This window comes from Oenanthe melanoleuca, chromosome 5 (genome assembly GCF_029582105.1).
Source record: "Oenanthe melanoleuca isolate GR-GAL-2019-014 chromosome 5, OMel1.0, whole genome shotgun sequence".
Classification (NCBI taxonomy): Eukaryota; Metazoa; Chordata; class Aves; order Passeriformes; family Muscicapidae; genus Oenanthe; species Oenanthe melanoleuca.
The window spans coordinates 52,641,393-52,656,643 of record NC_079339.1 but is presented as its reverse complement, the minus strand read 5'-3'; the positions used below and the strand labels follow the sequence as shown (position 1 = coordinate 52,656,643).

The following is a 15,251-nucleotide window of genomic DNA, read 5'->3' as shown; positions in this document are numbered from 1 at the left end:
CATGTATCTTCAGCAGCTTTCAGCCCTCCCCACAGATGGGGATGCAGGCACAGGATCTCTAAGGAAGGACACATGCTCGAAGGCAAGAAATACCCACCTATTTTGAGATGATTGCAAAGAAAGCGCTACATTGCAGCAGGAGGGAAGTGATAGCTGTGCCTCCACACCAGCATTAACTATAAACCTGCTCTTTCTTTGGAGGAAAGGTTTGAGGCATTCCCATTCTGCCAGGATCCTTTGCTTCCAAGTAATTAAGAAACACAAGACACAGTGTTGATGGCACAGGTGCAAACCTCCCCACCAGCTTTCTGCCCTCCCCTGAGCAGCAGCCAGCAGGGACAGCTCGTGCCTTTCCCTCCCAGTCCCAGCTCCTGCTAAATTCAGCCCAGGAGCTGAGGCAGGTGTTAAGAGGAGTGGGTCAGAGCTCAGCTCCCCAAGGCTGGGAGGGATCCTGCACTTAAGAGAACACCCTCACGCCAGCGAGCCAGCACTGTGCTGGGCTGTCCTCCTCACCCTGTGCTCACAGTTTGTCACCCAGCCACCAGCATCCCTGGGGACAGGGCTGGCCCACAGCTCCCTTCAAATGGCCCCAAAAACCCCGGAAAAAATGCAGAAGTGGGGCTGGGTTAGGTCCAGCCCAGTCACTAAGGAAATACTCAGTCAGGCTCTGACTGAGACACAGCAGCTCCTTACATGCCTAAAATTCCAGATGGCCCTGAAAAAGAAAGAAATTATTAGAGTATACAGCAATAAAATTTTTTAAAGCGGCAAATTATAAAACACTTGCAATTAAAGTAATCATTATTAATACATAATAAAAAATCCCAAACACCACACCCCTTTCTGCTAAAGGGGGGAGGAGGCTCAAACTTACAATTCTAGCACGTTTTATTTCATGTAAATTTATAAAGACAACAATCCTAGTCACGATTGTCACATTGTACAGCACATACCAATACAGTTGCAAACAGAACTCCACGCAAAACTAAGCGCTAACAGTAGCCTGAATCACTCTTCCTGCGATTGTCAAATCTAGACTAACAGTATTACACTAACACTGAAGGAAAAATAGTTCACTATAAAACAGTGATAGAACATTTTTATAAAATATATTCCATTCCAATAGCTTTTCTACATACTGTATACTATAAAACTCTCCCACAAAAATTAGTGTCTTTAAATATACATATTTAATCTGAACTGCACCAAGATTAAAAACAATTAAAAATATCAATGATTTTTTTTTTTTTTTTTACATTAACTTCACAGTATTTGTTTGTAGTAGAAGACAAATCCAGTGTTTAAAACGCAGAGCAGGACTGTTCCCTCTGGAGACAGCAACTGCCCCACAGAGAAATAGTTTATGAAGAGACAAGCATTAAGTGTGCCATGTTTTAGTACTTCTCCATAGAGCCATGAACCATTTTGAAAACACGCTATTGCAACTTAAAAATAAGAGACACACAGAGAAATAGCCAAAAAAAAAGTCACCTTAAGAACAAAAATAAGTGCAAACATTTCTTTACTTTAGAAATTCAAGCTAAGAGGAGTGGGAACACAAATACCAGACTATGAGAACAGTGTGTTCATGATGTAGTCAAGGAAGAGAAAGTCTTTTTCTTTCCTTATTTAAAAAAAAAAAAAAACAGAACAAAAACAACTTTTGCCCCATATTCACTGCAGCGCAGAGCATGCTCATAGCATCAGTTTAATGAATTATTTCTATACTAAGGTCAGACAAAAACTTGTTTCAACTTTTCCCTGCTCCATACGTTAATGATGTTCTTATGGCACATCCTATTTTATGATCTTCTAAAAAAAAATAAAAACAAACAGCAATTGAAGACTGAAATGCAAACAGAAGTGTCACAAGAATGCAAAATTAAGATTACCAGCTTCGGTAATGCTGACTCTACATTAAACTCTTTACATGTTGCTCAACATGCAAAACCCATTGTTATAAAATTTAAAGTGTAAATTAACTAGTTTTGAAATAGATTAACAGTAATAATTCCACTTCAAAAACAAAACAAAAAAAATCTAATAAATACTATATCAAGTATCTTCAGGAGAAAAAAATAACTTAATTTTAGTAGAAAGAAAAATAACTTAATTTTACTAGATTTTGTTCAGTGCTATTTCCAATCACAGCAAAAATAAAAAAAAAAAAAAAAGAAAAAAAAAGAAAAAACTGATTAAGTAGAATAAGACCACAGTACCAAAGCCATTTATGTTCAAGATACAGTACTCTCCCACAACTTTCATATGTAACAGGTTCAGCAAAAATATTTTACAGTTAAGAAATTAAACTGAAAACAAACCCCAAAACTATAAATAAAAGCAAAATTTCACATTACATGTACATTCATAGTTTAAGAGATGAATAATAAGAGGCTGTAACAAGTATATCCTGATTTTCTTTAAAGAGGAAGTACTTATTTAAAAAAAAAAAAGTCAATCCCATATTATTTATGTAGGTAGTGCTCAGTTTTTGGACCAGACGGAGAAAGGCAATGGGAAGTTTTTTCTTCATAAGATGCAATACAGTATTTTAAGCACAACTTTAAAAAATAATCTAACTCAGTGCTTCAAATTAATTTTAAAACACACGCTTAAGTTTCACCAAACAACTCCAGGAGTGTCAAGAAAACTGGTGAAGCAATGCTAATGCAGCAGAAGGACATTCACAGCCCTCAGATATTATTATTATTATTATATTTCAGTCCCATGTACATGTACCTTGAATGGGTAATTTGACTGGAAGGGAACAAAGTGATATCCACCAACATGCACAGACCAAATGATGATCTAATAGGCAAGAAACTGAACCATGTGGAGTAAAACTGGCTATAGTTACAGGCAGCCTCAGTTTACAAACAAACCAAAAAAAAAAAATACCCTAAAAATTTCCCCTGAAAAGGTGGGAATTGGGGAAAAAGTTAGGCCATGCTTTCCCCCCAGCGGTTCATCTTCGTGCTGTCTCTTGGGAACATCAGCAATTGCACACAATTCGGCTCAGAGGGAACTGCCAACTTCATAAAAAGAAAATATAGTTTCATGCTGCTGGTTTTAGCATGGCAGCAAACTTTTTGGGCAAGACAGCAGGGCATCTCCTAATGCACAAGATATGAGCTACCTTGAAGTACAAAACCCCACAAACCTGGTATCAGGAGGGGTATTTGGCCACTTTATAGCAGCTGTCCCCTCCAAGGGGGATGGGATCAGCCTCTGGATGTTGATATGGGAATGAAAATATTCACACATTATACATTTTTTTGTATGTCCTAGCATGCATCCTTCGACATTTTGGGAGTGAATATGCTGCAGACAGAAAGTGTTTCTCCATCCACATTTTATGCTCAAAAGCAGCTTTTCAGAAGGTCAGCCCAGTAAGGAGGATGGGTGGGAAGGGAAAATTTAAGTCAAGTCCCAAGGCAAAAACTTCTCATTTAGATTTTAGGACCAACTGCAGAACAGTATTAATGGAATAAAGAGAATAAAAAATGACCAGTACCAAAGACAAAGCCAGGAATCCTCAACCCCTTTAAAATTTGGGCCAATTCAATGTCTCATCTAGCTCTATAAAATAAAAGTACATCTGCCCACACTGCAATGTATAAACAGGTTTCTCTTCACCAAAATGTATTTAAACCATAGTCCATCTCTTCAGATGTTTCTCTGCAGAACACAGAGGGCATTTGGAGAGCTTAATGGAAGCCAAATTTTTCTCCAGAATTTGATGATAAACTATTTTCAAAAAGAAAAGGTTAAAAAAAAAAAAAAAAAAAGGAAAAGAAAAACCAAACCAACAAAAAACCCTGACCACAAAGCAAGTACTTCCAGTGTGAAAACTGACGCTAAATCATTGCAAACTTACTTAAGATCATTTCACATTAATAATGTAACATGGGTGCACAAGAGAAGACCTAAAGGACTGTGCTAGGGAGGAGATGGAGAGGTGGAAGGAGTGCATTAAAAGGCCTCTGGAGTGTATACTGCTGCATCTTTTAAAGATAATATACCTGAAGTGAATATCACCAAAACAAAATAAAGGGAGCAGAAACACAAAATTAAAATTCAGATGCTGCCTTTTTTTTTTTCCTGTTTTGTTTTAAAAGGGTTGGGGTGGAGGGGGTGTAGATATTTATAAAAAAAAAACAAAAAAAAAAACAACCAAACCAAACAAAACGAAAGTCACAGATCTCAAACAACCAAGGACTTGACAAGGCCACAATGAAATTTGCGGATGTGTCTGTAGAGATCCCCGGACTGCGTGAAGCGTCTCTCGCACCACTTGCACCCGTGGGGTTTCTCCCTGGTGTGCACGACCGCGTGGCGGCTCAGGTTGTGCGAGTACTGGAAGCTCTTCCCGCACTGGCCGCAGGTGTAGGGCTTCTCCCCCGAGTGAGTCCTCTCGTGCCTCTTTAGTGTGTACATGCAGGAGAAAGTCTTTCCGCAGAGGGTGCAAGTGGGGACCGACCCGTCGGGGGACAGGCGGGTCCGCGAGCCGTCCTTGTCGCGGAAGTGAGAGCTCAGGTGCAGCTGGAGGATGTGCGGGCTCGGGAACACCTTGCTACAGAGGGGACAAATGCAGATATGCCCAGGAGGCACCAGGACGCCCGAGGAGATGTCCGACGAATCCATGTCGTCCTCGCTCTCGTCTCGCTCTTGATCTATATCCTCCTCTCGGGCATGAGAGCTGCCATTCCCCGCGAACATGTGTCCTAACCCTGTCACTAGGCTCTTGGCTGAATTCCCAAAATGCTGACTCTCTGGACTCCTGGCTTCGCTGTCCTCCTGATCTGACAGCAAGTCTTGTTCATCTTTAACAAGTGGCTCGGTACCCTGCTGCTGGCTGTCGGAAGCCAGCTGTCCAAAGACATAGGAGGGGTGTAAGGAATCTCTCCCCGGCACGGGCTTGAAAGACAAATCCAGCGCGCAGTCCACATCACTCGAAGCCAGGGGATGGTTAACAGACCTTTGGGACAAAGGTCCTGTGGAACTATTGACATTAGCCTTTGTTTTTCCAGCTGCTGCGGCGCACGGTTCTGCCTCTGTCGGCACAGAGCTGACACTTATATGATCAGAGGACCAGGCGGGGTGACTGCTGACCTTTTCTTTGCCTGCTGCTCTCTCGTATTCTGCAACGCTGAATTTTTGTTTGTTTCCTGGGTCAAACTCGTGGACCAGGGGCACTCCAGCGTCTAGAAAATGCTCCGCTTTCTCCAAACTAGCCGCCTCATCATTAATCTTCTCTTCCGAACATAATTCTTTATCTTTCAACTTGCCCTTGCAGACTTTCACAATGTCATACATGTGAAGGTAGCTCGCCGCAGCCAGCACATCTTCCACTGGGAGACTGTTGAATTCCAGCTTTCCCTCGTACATGAATTCGAGCAGCAGGCTGAAGGCAGGGGCTGTGACAATGTCACTGTTCAGATGCACAATATCCCTTTTGTCTAACTGGTCCCTGTAGAAAAGATGGAAGTACATACTGCAAGAGGCAAGAACGGCTCTGTGAGCTCTGAATTGAGCTTCTCCAACTAAAACAGTACAGTCACACAGGAAGCCCTGGTGACGCTGCTGACTCAGACACTGCAGCAACTGGCGGCTATGGTCTGGAAACTCCATTCTTCCTTCATAACCTGTTCAAAACAGGAAAAACTTGAATGCTACTGTAAACTAAAGCCTCCTAGCAGCTGTAACAAACAGATCGGCTTTTTGGTAACCCAAGCCAAAGAAACAGCCTTGGAGATAACATTTACTGTTAATTGTCTGTAATAGTTTTATTAAGGGGAGGGGGGGGGGAGAGGAAAAAAAAAAAAAAACCAACACAACATGCTTCTCATCCTTTCGCACCTGCTCCGAACAGGAAAAACTTGATTGTAAGTAAACAAAAGCTAGTAAAGCAGCAGCCCCTCCAACCTTTGTTTCTCCCACTAAGCACTTTAATAAAATTAAGCAGAGGAAAGCGCGCACACACCCCCGAAAAGAAAAAAAGCAACTCCCAGGCTGTCTTCCCAGCAACGCTAACTTGGGGCATCTTTTAATAAAGCATATTCCCCGCGTCACGCACGCACACACACACACGCACACACACATTTAAACTTTATCCTCAGTCGTTATGCACCGAATCACAACAAAACAGCGGCGGCTGGCGCTGGGGGGAGCGGCGGCTCTGCGGGGAGGGGGGCGCGGGGCAGAGCGGGGAGAGGCCCTGGCCCCGCACGCCAAAAGGGCGGGGGGGAATCAAGGGAGGGGGGGGGATGAAAAAAAAAGTTTCCCTTGAAGTTATTAAAAGGCAAGGAGGAAAACAAGCGGCGGAAGGCCGGCGGGAGAGCAGGACGGAGGCTGCAGCCGGCTGCGTGCCGCGGCGGGGCGCTTACCTTGCGCGGGGCGCGGCGGGGCCGGCCGCGGGCGCGGAGCCGGGCGGGCAGGAGGGAGCGCGGAGCGAGTGCGACCGAGGCGCGGCGGGAGGGAGGGAGGGGGGGAGAGAGAGAGAGAGAGAGAGAGGCAGGCGGGAGGGAGGAGGAGGGAGGGAAGGAGGAGTGCTCGGTTTGCTAATTACACCGCAAGCTGGAGAGTCAGCTGCTCTGACTTCACTGCGATGGAAATGCTACCTCCAGCTGTGCGCCTTTTAATGCCATATGTTACTCCAAATCTCGCTACCAGCCAACCACAGCTTGCTGCCTTTTAAAGTTCCAGCAGCCCCATTTATAGCCCGCGATTAAATCCCACAAACTTGCCCCGAGCCCGCCCCCCCACCCCCGGCACTCTCGCCACCACCAGCCCCCCGCCCGGACCCCACCTCCCGCCGCAAAGTTGCTCCCCGCAGCCCGCCGCGGTGACCTTCGCCGGTGCCCGGCTCCGCGCAGCGCCGGGGGGGCCGGCGGGGGGAAGCCCCGCGGAGCCGCTTTCGGGATCTCCCCCCCGCACAGCCGCGCTCCCCAACTTTGCGGGGAGGACTTTCCCCCGCCGGGGTGTGGCGCGGCCGCGACTTCCCCGCGCGTTCCCGCGGCTCTCCCCGCGTTACTCACCGGCGGGCGGCGGCGGCGGCGCTCGGCGTCCGCATGTGCGCGGCGGCGGCGCGGGCGCTCCGCGGGCGCGGCGCGGGGCTGTGGCGGAGCAGGTTGTTGGCCGGCCGCTCTCGCGATACTTTCGCTGCTGCGAGCCGCGGGTGCGGGCGAGAGTGCGGTAGCGAGCGGCCGTGTCCCCGTCTGGAGCACACAATGGCCCCGCCGCCCCGGCCAGCCCCGCCGCCGCCGGCCGGTGCGCGCTGCCGGCTGCGCCCTCCCCCTTCCCTCCTCCTCCTCCTCCTCCTCCTCCTGCTGCCGCCGCTGCTGCCGCTGCCGCCCTCCCCTCCCGGCCGCTGCATTGGCAGCGCCGCCGTCCCGCTCCCAACTCCGCTGCGCCGCCGCGGACAGGGCGCGCCCGCTGCAGCCCGACGTGCCGCGGAGCGGGGCCGGGGCAGCGCGGCCGCGGGAGCTGCGCGGGGCGGCCCCGCCGGGATGGGCGAGGGGCGCGGCGCGTCCCCCCTGCACACGCACACACACACGCACCCCCCGGGTTCATCTGTAGCTGCGCGCCAGATGATAAATACCAAACGCCGACGGATTTTTCAAGATGACCTTTTCGATAGTTGATTTGAATTTTAAATTTTAATTAGCTGTAATCGCATCAAAAGTGAGCGCCCCGCGAGGAGCGGGGTTCCCGCCGGGGTTCCCACCCAGGCAGGAGCCGGCGGACGCCGCCGAGTCCCGCTGGGAAGCTGCGGCTGCCGGAGCCCGGTGCCGCTCCGACCCCGTGGGAGCGGGCCGGGATTGTCGCTGCCGTGGCTTGTCCCAGAGCCTCGGGGCTGCAGCAGCGCCGGGAGACGGGCAGGGGGCTGTGGATTGAGGCTCCGGGTCGAGGTGGATGTTGAGATTTTTGAGGGATGAATATGAAAGAGTGCTGGAGGGTAAGGGAGAGTGGAGGGATAGCGAAGCACCAGGGGCACTTCAGAGCTCCCCTGCGAACGCCCGACGTATTGCCAGCTGGAGTCTCCAGACTGTGCTTTAGTCTCCAACAAGTACAGCAGGGAAACTCCTTTCCCTTTCCTTCCTCTAGGTTGCCTTGCCTAGATTGTAATAGCTGCAAAATAGCGAGTTTTTATTAATCCGTTTTCCCGCACATTTTTCTACAATGCAATCATTAGCACCTTAAAACATCAGGTTTAATTTGGATTTAATCTAGCTTAATTTGGATCTAATCTAACTTAATTTGGATCTCTGCTATATTAAGGCTCTTTGTCACAGGAGCTGGGGTCTGCATCACCAACACCACTTTTATACCACGAGCCTCAACTGTTTAACCCCATTGGCAGTGAGTACCAGGATATTTGGGGGGTTTGAGCATTAATTATTGTGTTGTCACAAAATCCTTCTCAAAGTAACAGTATTTGGTAATGCTGTCAGCTGTAAATTTCAAATTGGAAAACTCCAGCCCAGAATGTGGAGGAGCCCAGCTCCAGTGAAAGAGTTAAAGGTCCTGGGGTTAAATCTGTCACCATTCAGTAAAGCTGAGAGCTTTATCCACCACGGCAGACAGGACTGGGGAGCTCTGTCCTTTTAAAGACGGTGTCATCCTGCAGTCACAGCCTGCACAGGCTCTACCAAAAGTGCAGCAATTTCTTTCCCAAAGTGCAAGTGCAATCTCCATGAAGTTACTCTGTGGATTTGCTAACTCGTGTAATTTTGTTGTCTTTGTACATTGGAAATATTAGTCAAAATCTTGTACTCGTGTGAATTAGGCTACTTGGCAGAAATATCTTGTTTTGTGTAAGTAATAATTCATGTTACCCTCTCCCCTTTAATAGATAAATTAAGGAAAAACAAGATTACAAAAAGAACCAAGGTTTTAATTCCTATTTGGGTGCTTTAAGCTAGGTATAATTGTCTACAATCTAGCAGTGCCTTATTTTTAGGAAGCCAATTACAATTTCACAGTAAGTCTGTGGTCGTTATCGAGTTTGAAGTGTCAGAAAATACAACAGCATTCCCCTTTCCTCTAAGTATCCATTTGGCATGTTGCTGGCTTGCTTTTTCAGGACTCAGAAATACTATACTCACCTTCACACCAAGGCAATGCTGGGTACAATACAGGTGTTGTACTGATTTAGCTACGGTTGTATAAAATACTGGTAGTACAACTCGCTAATGTAAACACGCACCAAGTCATTACTGGAAGCAAGGCAACAGGAAGAACTGCCCCAGAAACTTTATTCCAAGAGCTGCTGCGTTTCTGACAGCCCTCATGAGAGCATGACAGGGTGAGCAAACTCTCTGCTTTCCTCCCCCTGGCCCCTGAGCCCTTCTCAGGCTGAGGGCTCCCCTCCCACCAAGCCCAGAGAAGGCTCTGTTTTCAGTCCTTCCTCAGTGGAGCAGAGCCAGGCAGAGCTGCTTGGCCAATACAGAGCTTTGTGCCTGCTGCCTGTGCTCAGAGGAGATCACAACCACCGTGCCACAAACATCAGGGTGGCTGAATGTGGATGGGGACTGATGGAAGCTGTTGGGAGTGACCATGTTGGGCATCCTTGTGCAGCTGTGTGCATTCCTGGGTCTGGCTAAAACCCTTCTGAGCTCCAACAAGCCTTTTGCTGGATGTGGAGCTTTCCAGAATTGAGCAGAAAGCCTGGCTATAGGGCAGAGAGAGTAAAAATCAGTGGTACTGGCAGGGCTTCCACTTGCCAGGCAAGGCTAGCCCTGCTCCTGGTTGTTTTTGCTGCCTGGACACCAGCCAAAGCCCACAGAAATTAGTAGAAAAACCAACTGGATCAGGTCCATAAAGCCTGAGGACTCGCTTCCATTCTTACCCCTTTGATCCAACAAGAGTAGGTATTTACTGAGTGGGGCCTCTCTAGCCCTTTTTGTTGGCCAGATGCAGAAGCAGTAGCAACAGGTTTTTCATGTGATTTAATCGTTTTCTCTCTCACCACATTGGCCAGAAGCCTCTTTGTGTTTGTTTCTACATGATTTCAGTGCTTTTATGTTCCTTTTTTTTTAATAGGACATCTTCTTTGTGATAGTCCAGTTGCATTTCAGAGGGAGAGTCAGGGCCTGAGACTGTCTGATACTTGCAGAATTGAAGCTATTTTAAGTGCATTGGTCATAGTGAGGTTTATTTGCAGAAGTTCTTCCAAACTTTTTCAAAGGCTGTTTTATCCCTTGCAGACAGCAGTGAGCATTAGAAGGACTGAATGCTTCATTCCCTCCTGTGAAACAGGGAGGAATTTAACCCCAAAAGATGCAGAGCTGGTGATGGTAAGACAAGGAGCTGCCCTTGGCATCCACGGGACTTCCCCAATTAGCAATCTCCTCCAGCACTTACCCTGCAGTCAAATCCAAGGTCAGTGTTTGGGGGGTTGTTCAGTTTGCAGTCAAGTCATAAAAGTGGACACGACTTTCCCAAAGATCTTTTCAAGCATGTCATCCAAGACTCCAGAAAGCATTAACTTGCACTGCTGCCATTCCAGACATTAATCAGAGCATATATTGCAGACAGTCTCCTCAGCAGTGTGCTTATGTGAGTCGTATTTGTTTTATGGCTGTCCTGCTGATTTCTCCCCGATAACGAGACCCTGCGTGTGCTGCAGTGTCTGTGAGTGTATATTGGAGCAGCCAGGGCCCTTGTCAAATCATCCTATCAAATGGAGAGGCTGGTGGCAGTAAGCTGCATGTATAAATTACATATTGTTCTATTTGCCATAACGTGGCTGTCAATAAGGCTGCATCAATCTAGCAACATGCATTAAAATCAAAAAGGACTCTGCAGAGGTACCACTGGCACAGGTCACATTTGACTCTGCAGTGAGAGCTTGCAACATCCCTGTTTGAGCCAGCCAGGCATTTAATGTCACAACTGTACCTTGGCTCCCCTGTCAGCATCTGGGAGGCAGCTTTCACTCAGTTATTCATCTTCCCATAGTTTCACTCAGCTTGTTTAACCCTTAACTTCTGGTTGTTTTTTTTTTTTTTTTTTTTTTACAGTCTGCTATGTTCTCTTTTTCTAGAAATGGTAAACGAAGGTACCTTTCAGCCTTTATAAAGCCATTGCTTTTTTAGTAAAGAGAGCATGCTTCTTGCTTTGCAATGGTGAAGGAAATTTGCATGGCATTGATAAGGTACACTCTTCTTTCAGGGTTTTTTTTTTTTCCTCTTTCACTCTTGTTCATCACCTTGGCAGCTGTATTTTAACATTGCTTGGGTTTTCTTTGCCAAAATAATTTAAAAATTCAAATACAATTAAGCATGTTCCTTTTTAATATTTGTTTTATTTATTTATCAATGCCCAGAAAGGAACCTGAGAACCCACATTATAAAATAACAGGTGTGCAGAAGTATGTAGCAATATATATATAGAGAAGGACAGTGAAAGGCCATAAGTGCCAGTGGACACTGAGACAAAATTGGTGTCTGCTTTGGGACCAGACACGAAATTTATCAGAGCCAGACAAAGGTTTTTGAATCAGGAACTGCTGTATCCTCAATAAGGGTCCAGTGTAGAGTTACTAATTTCTTATTAAAGGAGAGAATTTAATTGACGTTGCTCTATTTGTAAGCAAATAGTGCTCTGTGTTAACAAATAACAATTTATTTTGGTAATTCTCAGAAGAAACCTTAATACTGCAGAAGTGTTTTGCTAGATTAGGAGTGGGAAATCTCAGGATGGAAATACTTGCTAAACCAAAAATATAATCTAGAATAAAGGGCTTTGTTCTAAAGATGTTCTCATACAACTTTTGCAGCAGTTCCTCAGAAAACACTTCATCCCAGGACAAATCAATATTACCTCCAACTACTGCCCTGAGCTTTATAGGGCAGAGATCTGGCATATTTATCCCACTATCTGCAAAAGGTCTCTTAAGCAGGATCCATTCCTCTCCTGGGACTTGTGGGGTTGGCTGAACATGTTCTTAGAAGAAGTGTTGGGTTCCTCATTAGATAAATCAGCAATCTCAGGGCATAAAAGACTCTGTCTTTTCTCACATGTGGGGTATGTAATATCAGTCTTCTCTTTTGCTTTTCCTTGGGGTTTACAAATCAACCTGGCCTGAGTACAAACAAACAAGTATCCCAGATTCCTGTTAAAAGAAGAAAATCCCAAACATCTCACTTTTCTCCACTGCCCATACTAAAACCTCCCTGTGTTACACAGTTCAGACTGTCACTGCTACAATATCTGTTGGATATCAGTGATATCCACTCCTGCTCTCCCAAACACATCCCCATAGCTGCAGCAATCACCTCTACTATTCCTTTATCCTTTCATCAGGTTCTGAATCAAAACCAAGCTGCCTGTTCCCACCTCCAAGACCCTCTGTAACTTGGAGTGCTCACAGTGACACCATCTTCTAACCTTTTCCTTACCCTCCTAGGATGTTTTCCTCTTCCCTCACTTTCCTCTCCTTTTAGTGCTGGCCCCTTCAGCAAAGGCAAGTCTTGCTCTTTGCCATGCCTCAATCTTGCCTTGATGTTGCTCACAATGTAGGCAGAGGTGCTGGGATGAAGATTTTGGTGACACCTGGATAGGAAGGATTTTGGGGTGATTTAGGGAGTCTCTGCAGAGAGAAGCTGGGCTCAGTGGGCTGTCTCTGCTTGACTCCTTTGGGAGCCTGAATTCCAAACCTGTGCCTCTGAGAGCAGCCCAGCCCCAGGTATGGAGAGAGAAATGGGAGGCTGGGGATGAGGAGAGCAAGACAGTCCATTTTTCTAGTCAAAATGAGCTTCTTTTATCTCAGGGCTGTACAGTAGCCATCACACTGGTTCCTCCACTTCCCTCTGATGTATTCCAGGTGCAGGGGAAGTCCAGAGAATGTCATGTAAGAAATGCAAATAAAAATGTCTTTCTAGACTTCCTTCTCTTGCATACTGTCTGCCAGAACCTTCACTCCCTCTTTTACTGTTTTGCCTATGGATGCATTTTATGCTCTTATGTTGCTCTTCTGGTAAAAGAAGAATTACTTGCTATGAGTTTACATAAACTTGCCTTTTACTACTCTGGAAATGAATGTGGGACTTCAGTCTTAATTAGACTTTTAGTGTAAGTCCTGCTTTAATGAATCACTGAAAGATGTGAATAACATTAAGCAGAATGTGACTGCAGAGTTGGGTACCTGAAGTTGGTCACCAGAGTGGGTCTGTGGGAGGACGAGCACTTAGTACTGAGGTGAAGGTGCAGTGAGGGGGAACAAACTCCCTGAAACCTGAGCAAGTTTGAATTTAGCTGCAGGTAGAATTTTGATTTCAGGGGCTGTACTCGTGTGCTCAACACTTTGCTCCTGCATCATGGCTTCACAACAAAGCAGCAGACCTCACTGCATCAGGAAGTTCAGGCTGCAGTCTGAGATCCAGGCTATCACATTATCGAGCAACTCCTGCAGCACAGCAACCAGCCAGAGCTCCACCTGCATCCAGGGAGGAGAAGGATTTCAGTGGTTACTCTTGGAAATAAAGTGGGATGCTAGGGATGTCAGAAAATGTACAAAGCCTTGGGAAAAAAAAATACGGGCTCATTAAGCTGCACTCCCGATGCTTTTGCAAAGTGTCAGTCTGATCTGGTGAACCTGGTGGCACTTGCTAAAGAGCAAAAGACACTCAGCACCACACTTAGCCTGGAGGCCAGCCCACACCAGTTAATAAGTGAAAGGAACAACGTGGAATGGTGATCACCTGCCGGGGACCTGCGGGTGTCGCTGGTAGGATGTCACCTGGTCACAGCAGAGCGGGATGAATGCGGCACTGTCCTGGAAATGGTGCTGGTGACTGAAAACAAAGGAGTTTTGTAGAAGCTGGCACGAAAATGAAAGGCTCCTTTGCAGAAGACAAAGAAAGGGCCAAACTAAAAGTAAAACTAAATGGACTGGGAGAGTTGCAGAAGAAGTGGTTTTTACAACTTTCTTTTTGTCTGACCTTCATGACCCAGACTTGGTGATGTGCCTAGGGGGTCTGTTGGGCTGGGGTGACTGTAGGACCCAAGGTTTTTGTAGCCAGCAGTATACATGGTGTGATGTGCTGCTTGCTGCTCATGCCTGCCTTTAATTTCATAGTCCAAAAGGCTAAGTACTTATTTTCAGCTGGAGGAAGTAGAGATAGCCTGCAGCTCTAGTCCAGAGCAACGTTCAAACTACACCTTTGTAATCAGGATACTCTCAAGCTCTCTGCTGCATCTCAGTGATGAATATGGGAGAGGATTTTTGCTGCATCTTAGTGATGAATATGGGAGAAGATTTGTGACTACATGCATTTAGATCAGACTCCAAAGAAGGCAGGGACAGAAAAGGAAAGCAGAGATCCTTTTAGGATCAGTTCTAACAGAAATTTCATTAAAGAGGAATTTTTTTTTTATTTGGTTGTTGAGAGTTACCTGAATTCCCCCAGCTCTTCCAGCACTGCATTTGATGTGGAGTCAATACTGAGAAGATCAGCTTTGATGCAGAAACTGAAATCCAAACAATTTCTCTCTCCTAGTTTGGAGATTGCCCATTTGATTCATGTATACAGGTAAGGTGAGCAAAAGTAGCAAAATTTATATAGAGGAGAGATGAGAAAGAAAGGAATTTCAAGGCAAATAATGTTTGGAATCATAGGGAACTCGGGAAATAAGCAAATACCAAGGAACAGTGAAAGGATAAAAATGGCAGAAAAAGTAGATTTTATTTACTGGAAAAATAAGATGGGTAAAGGCTAAATCCCACAATCCTTTACTCATGCAAGGAATCCTGTTGACTTAAATACTTGTGTAAAAGTATTTTTCTGGGTAAAGGATTTGTTGGACTGTGTCCAAAACCGGGTTAAGGTTGACGTTTTCACAGAGGCAGCAGTCTTTCCTATGCCACCCTGGGTAGTGAATGACAGTCATGGGACACGTCTTACAGGACACACCAAAAAATTAACAAACTCACAAAAAAAAAAACCAAAACAGCCGAAGTGCCTGGGAGGTTTGGGTGGCGGGGGGCGGCAGGAAGGTGACTCAGTGGCTGGGAGGGAGGGTCGGTGGCGCTGGCTCCGAGCGGCGGCGAGCGCGGACCCTCGGCTGCCAGCACAAACTCACAACTTGCTCTGGCACCCGGCCTAGAACAACACGGGGCTGTTTTTTCCCTTCTGTGCTCAACTCTGTTGCACTGGGACAATGTGAGATTTTTAATTTTATATGCAGAAGGAAGAAAGAATTCGACCTTTTCCTTTTTTTCCTTTTTCCTTTTTTTTTTTTTTTTT

At 46.2% G+C, this 15,251-nt stretch overlaps 2 protein-coding genes across 4 annotated transcripts in view; both read right to left on the bottom strand.

Moving 5' to 3' along the window:
- Positions 1 to 15,251, bottom strand: part of INF2 (inverted formin 2) — a 312,339-nt gene that overhangs the window by 67,690 nt on the left and 229,398 nt on the right. The window lies entirely within an intron of this gene.
- Positions 1,172 to 7,287, bottom strand: ZBTB42 (zinc finger and BTB domain containing 42). 2 transcript variants are annotated; one of them, XM_056493350.1, is made up of 2 exons: positions 7,038 to 7,287; positions 1,172 to 5,645 (listed from the first exon to the last, which is right to left on the bottom strand). In XM_056493350.1, exon 2 carries the CDS (start codon positions 5,629 to 5,631, stop codon positions 4,204 to 4,206), a length of 1,428 nt encoding a protein of 475 aa, XP_056349325.1. In that variant the 5' UTR covers positions 5,632 to 5,645; positions 7,038 to 7,287; the 3' UTR covers positions 1,172 to 4,203. The 2 variants fall into 2 exon arrangements, with proteins under 2 accessions (XP_056349325.1, XP_056349326.1); XM_056493351.1 differs by lacking the exon at positions 7,038 to 7,287 and adding an exon at positions 6,387 to 6,551.

Bases quoted from the DNA above. Each gene is read 5' to 3' on its own strand.
- ZBTB42 (XM_056493350.1), bottom strand. From the start codon at position 5,631: ATGGAGTTTCCAGACCATAGCCGCCAGTTGCTGCAGTGTCTGAGTCAG.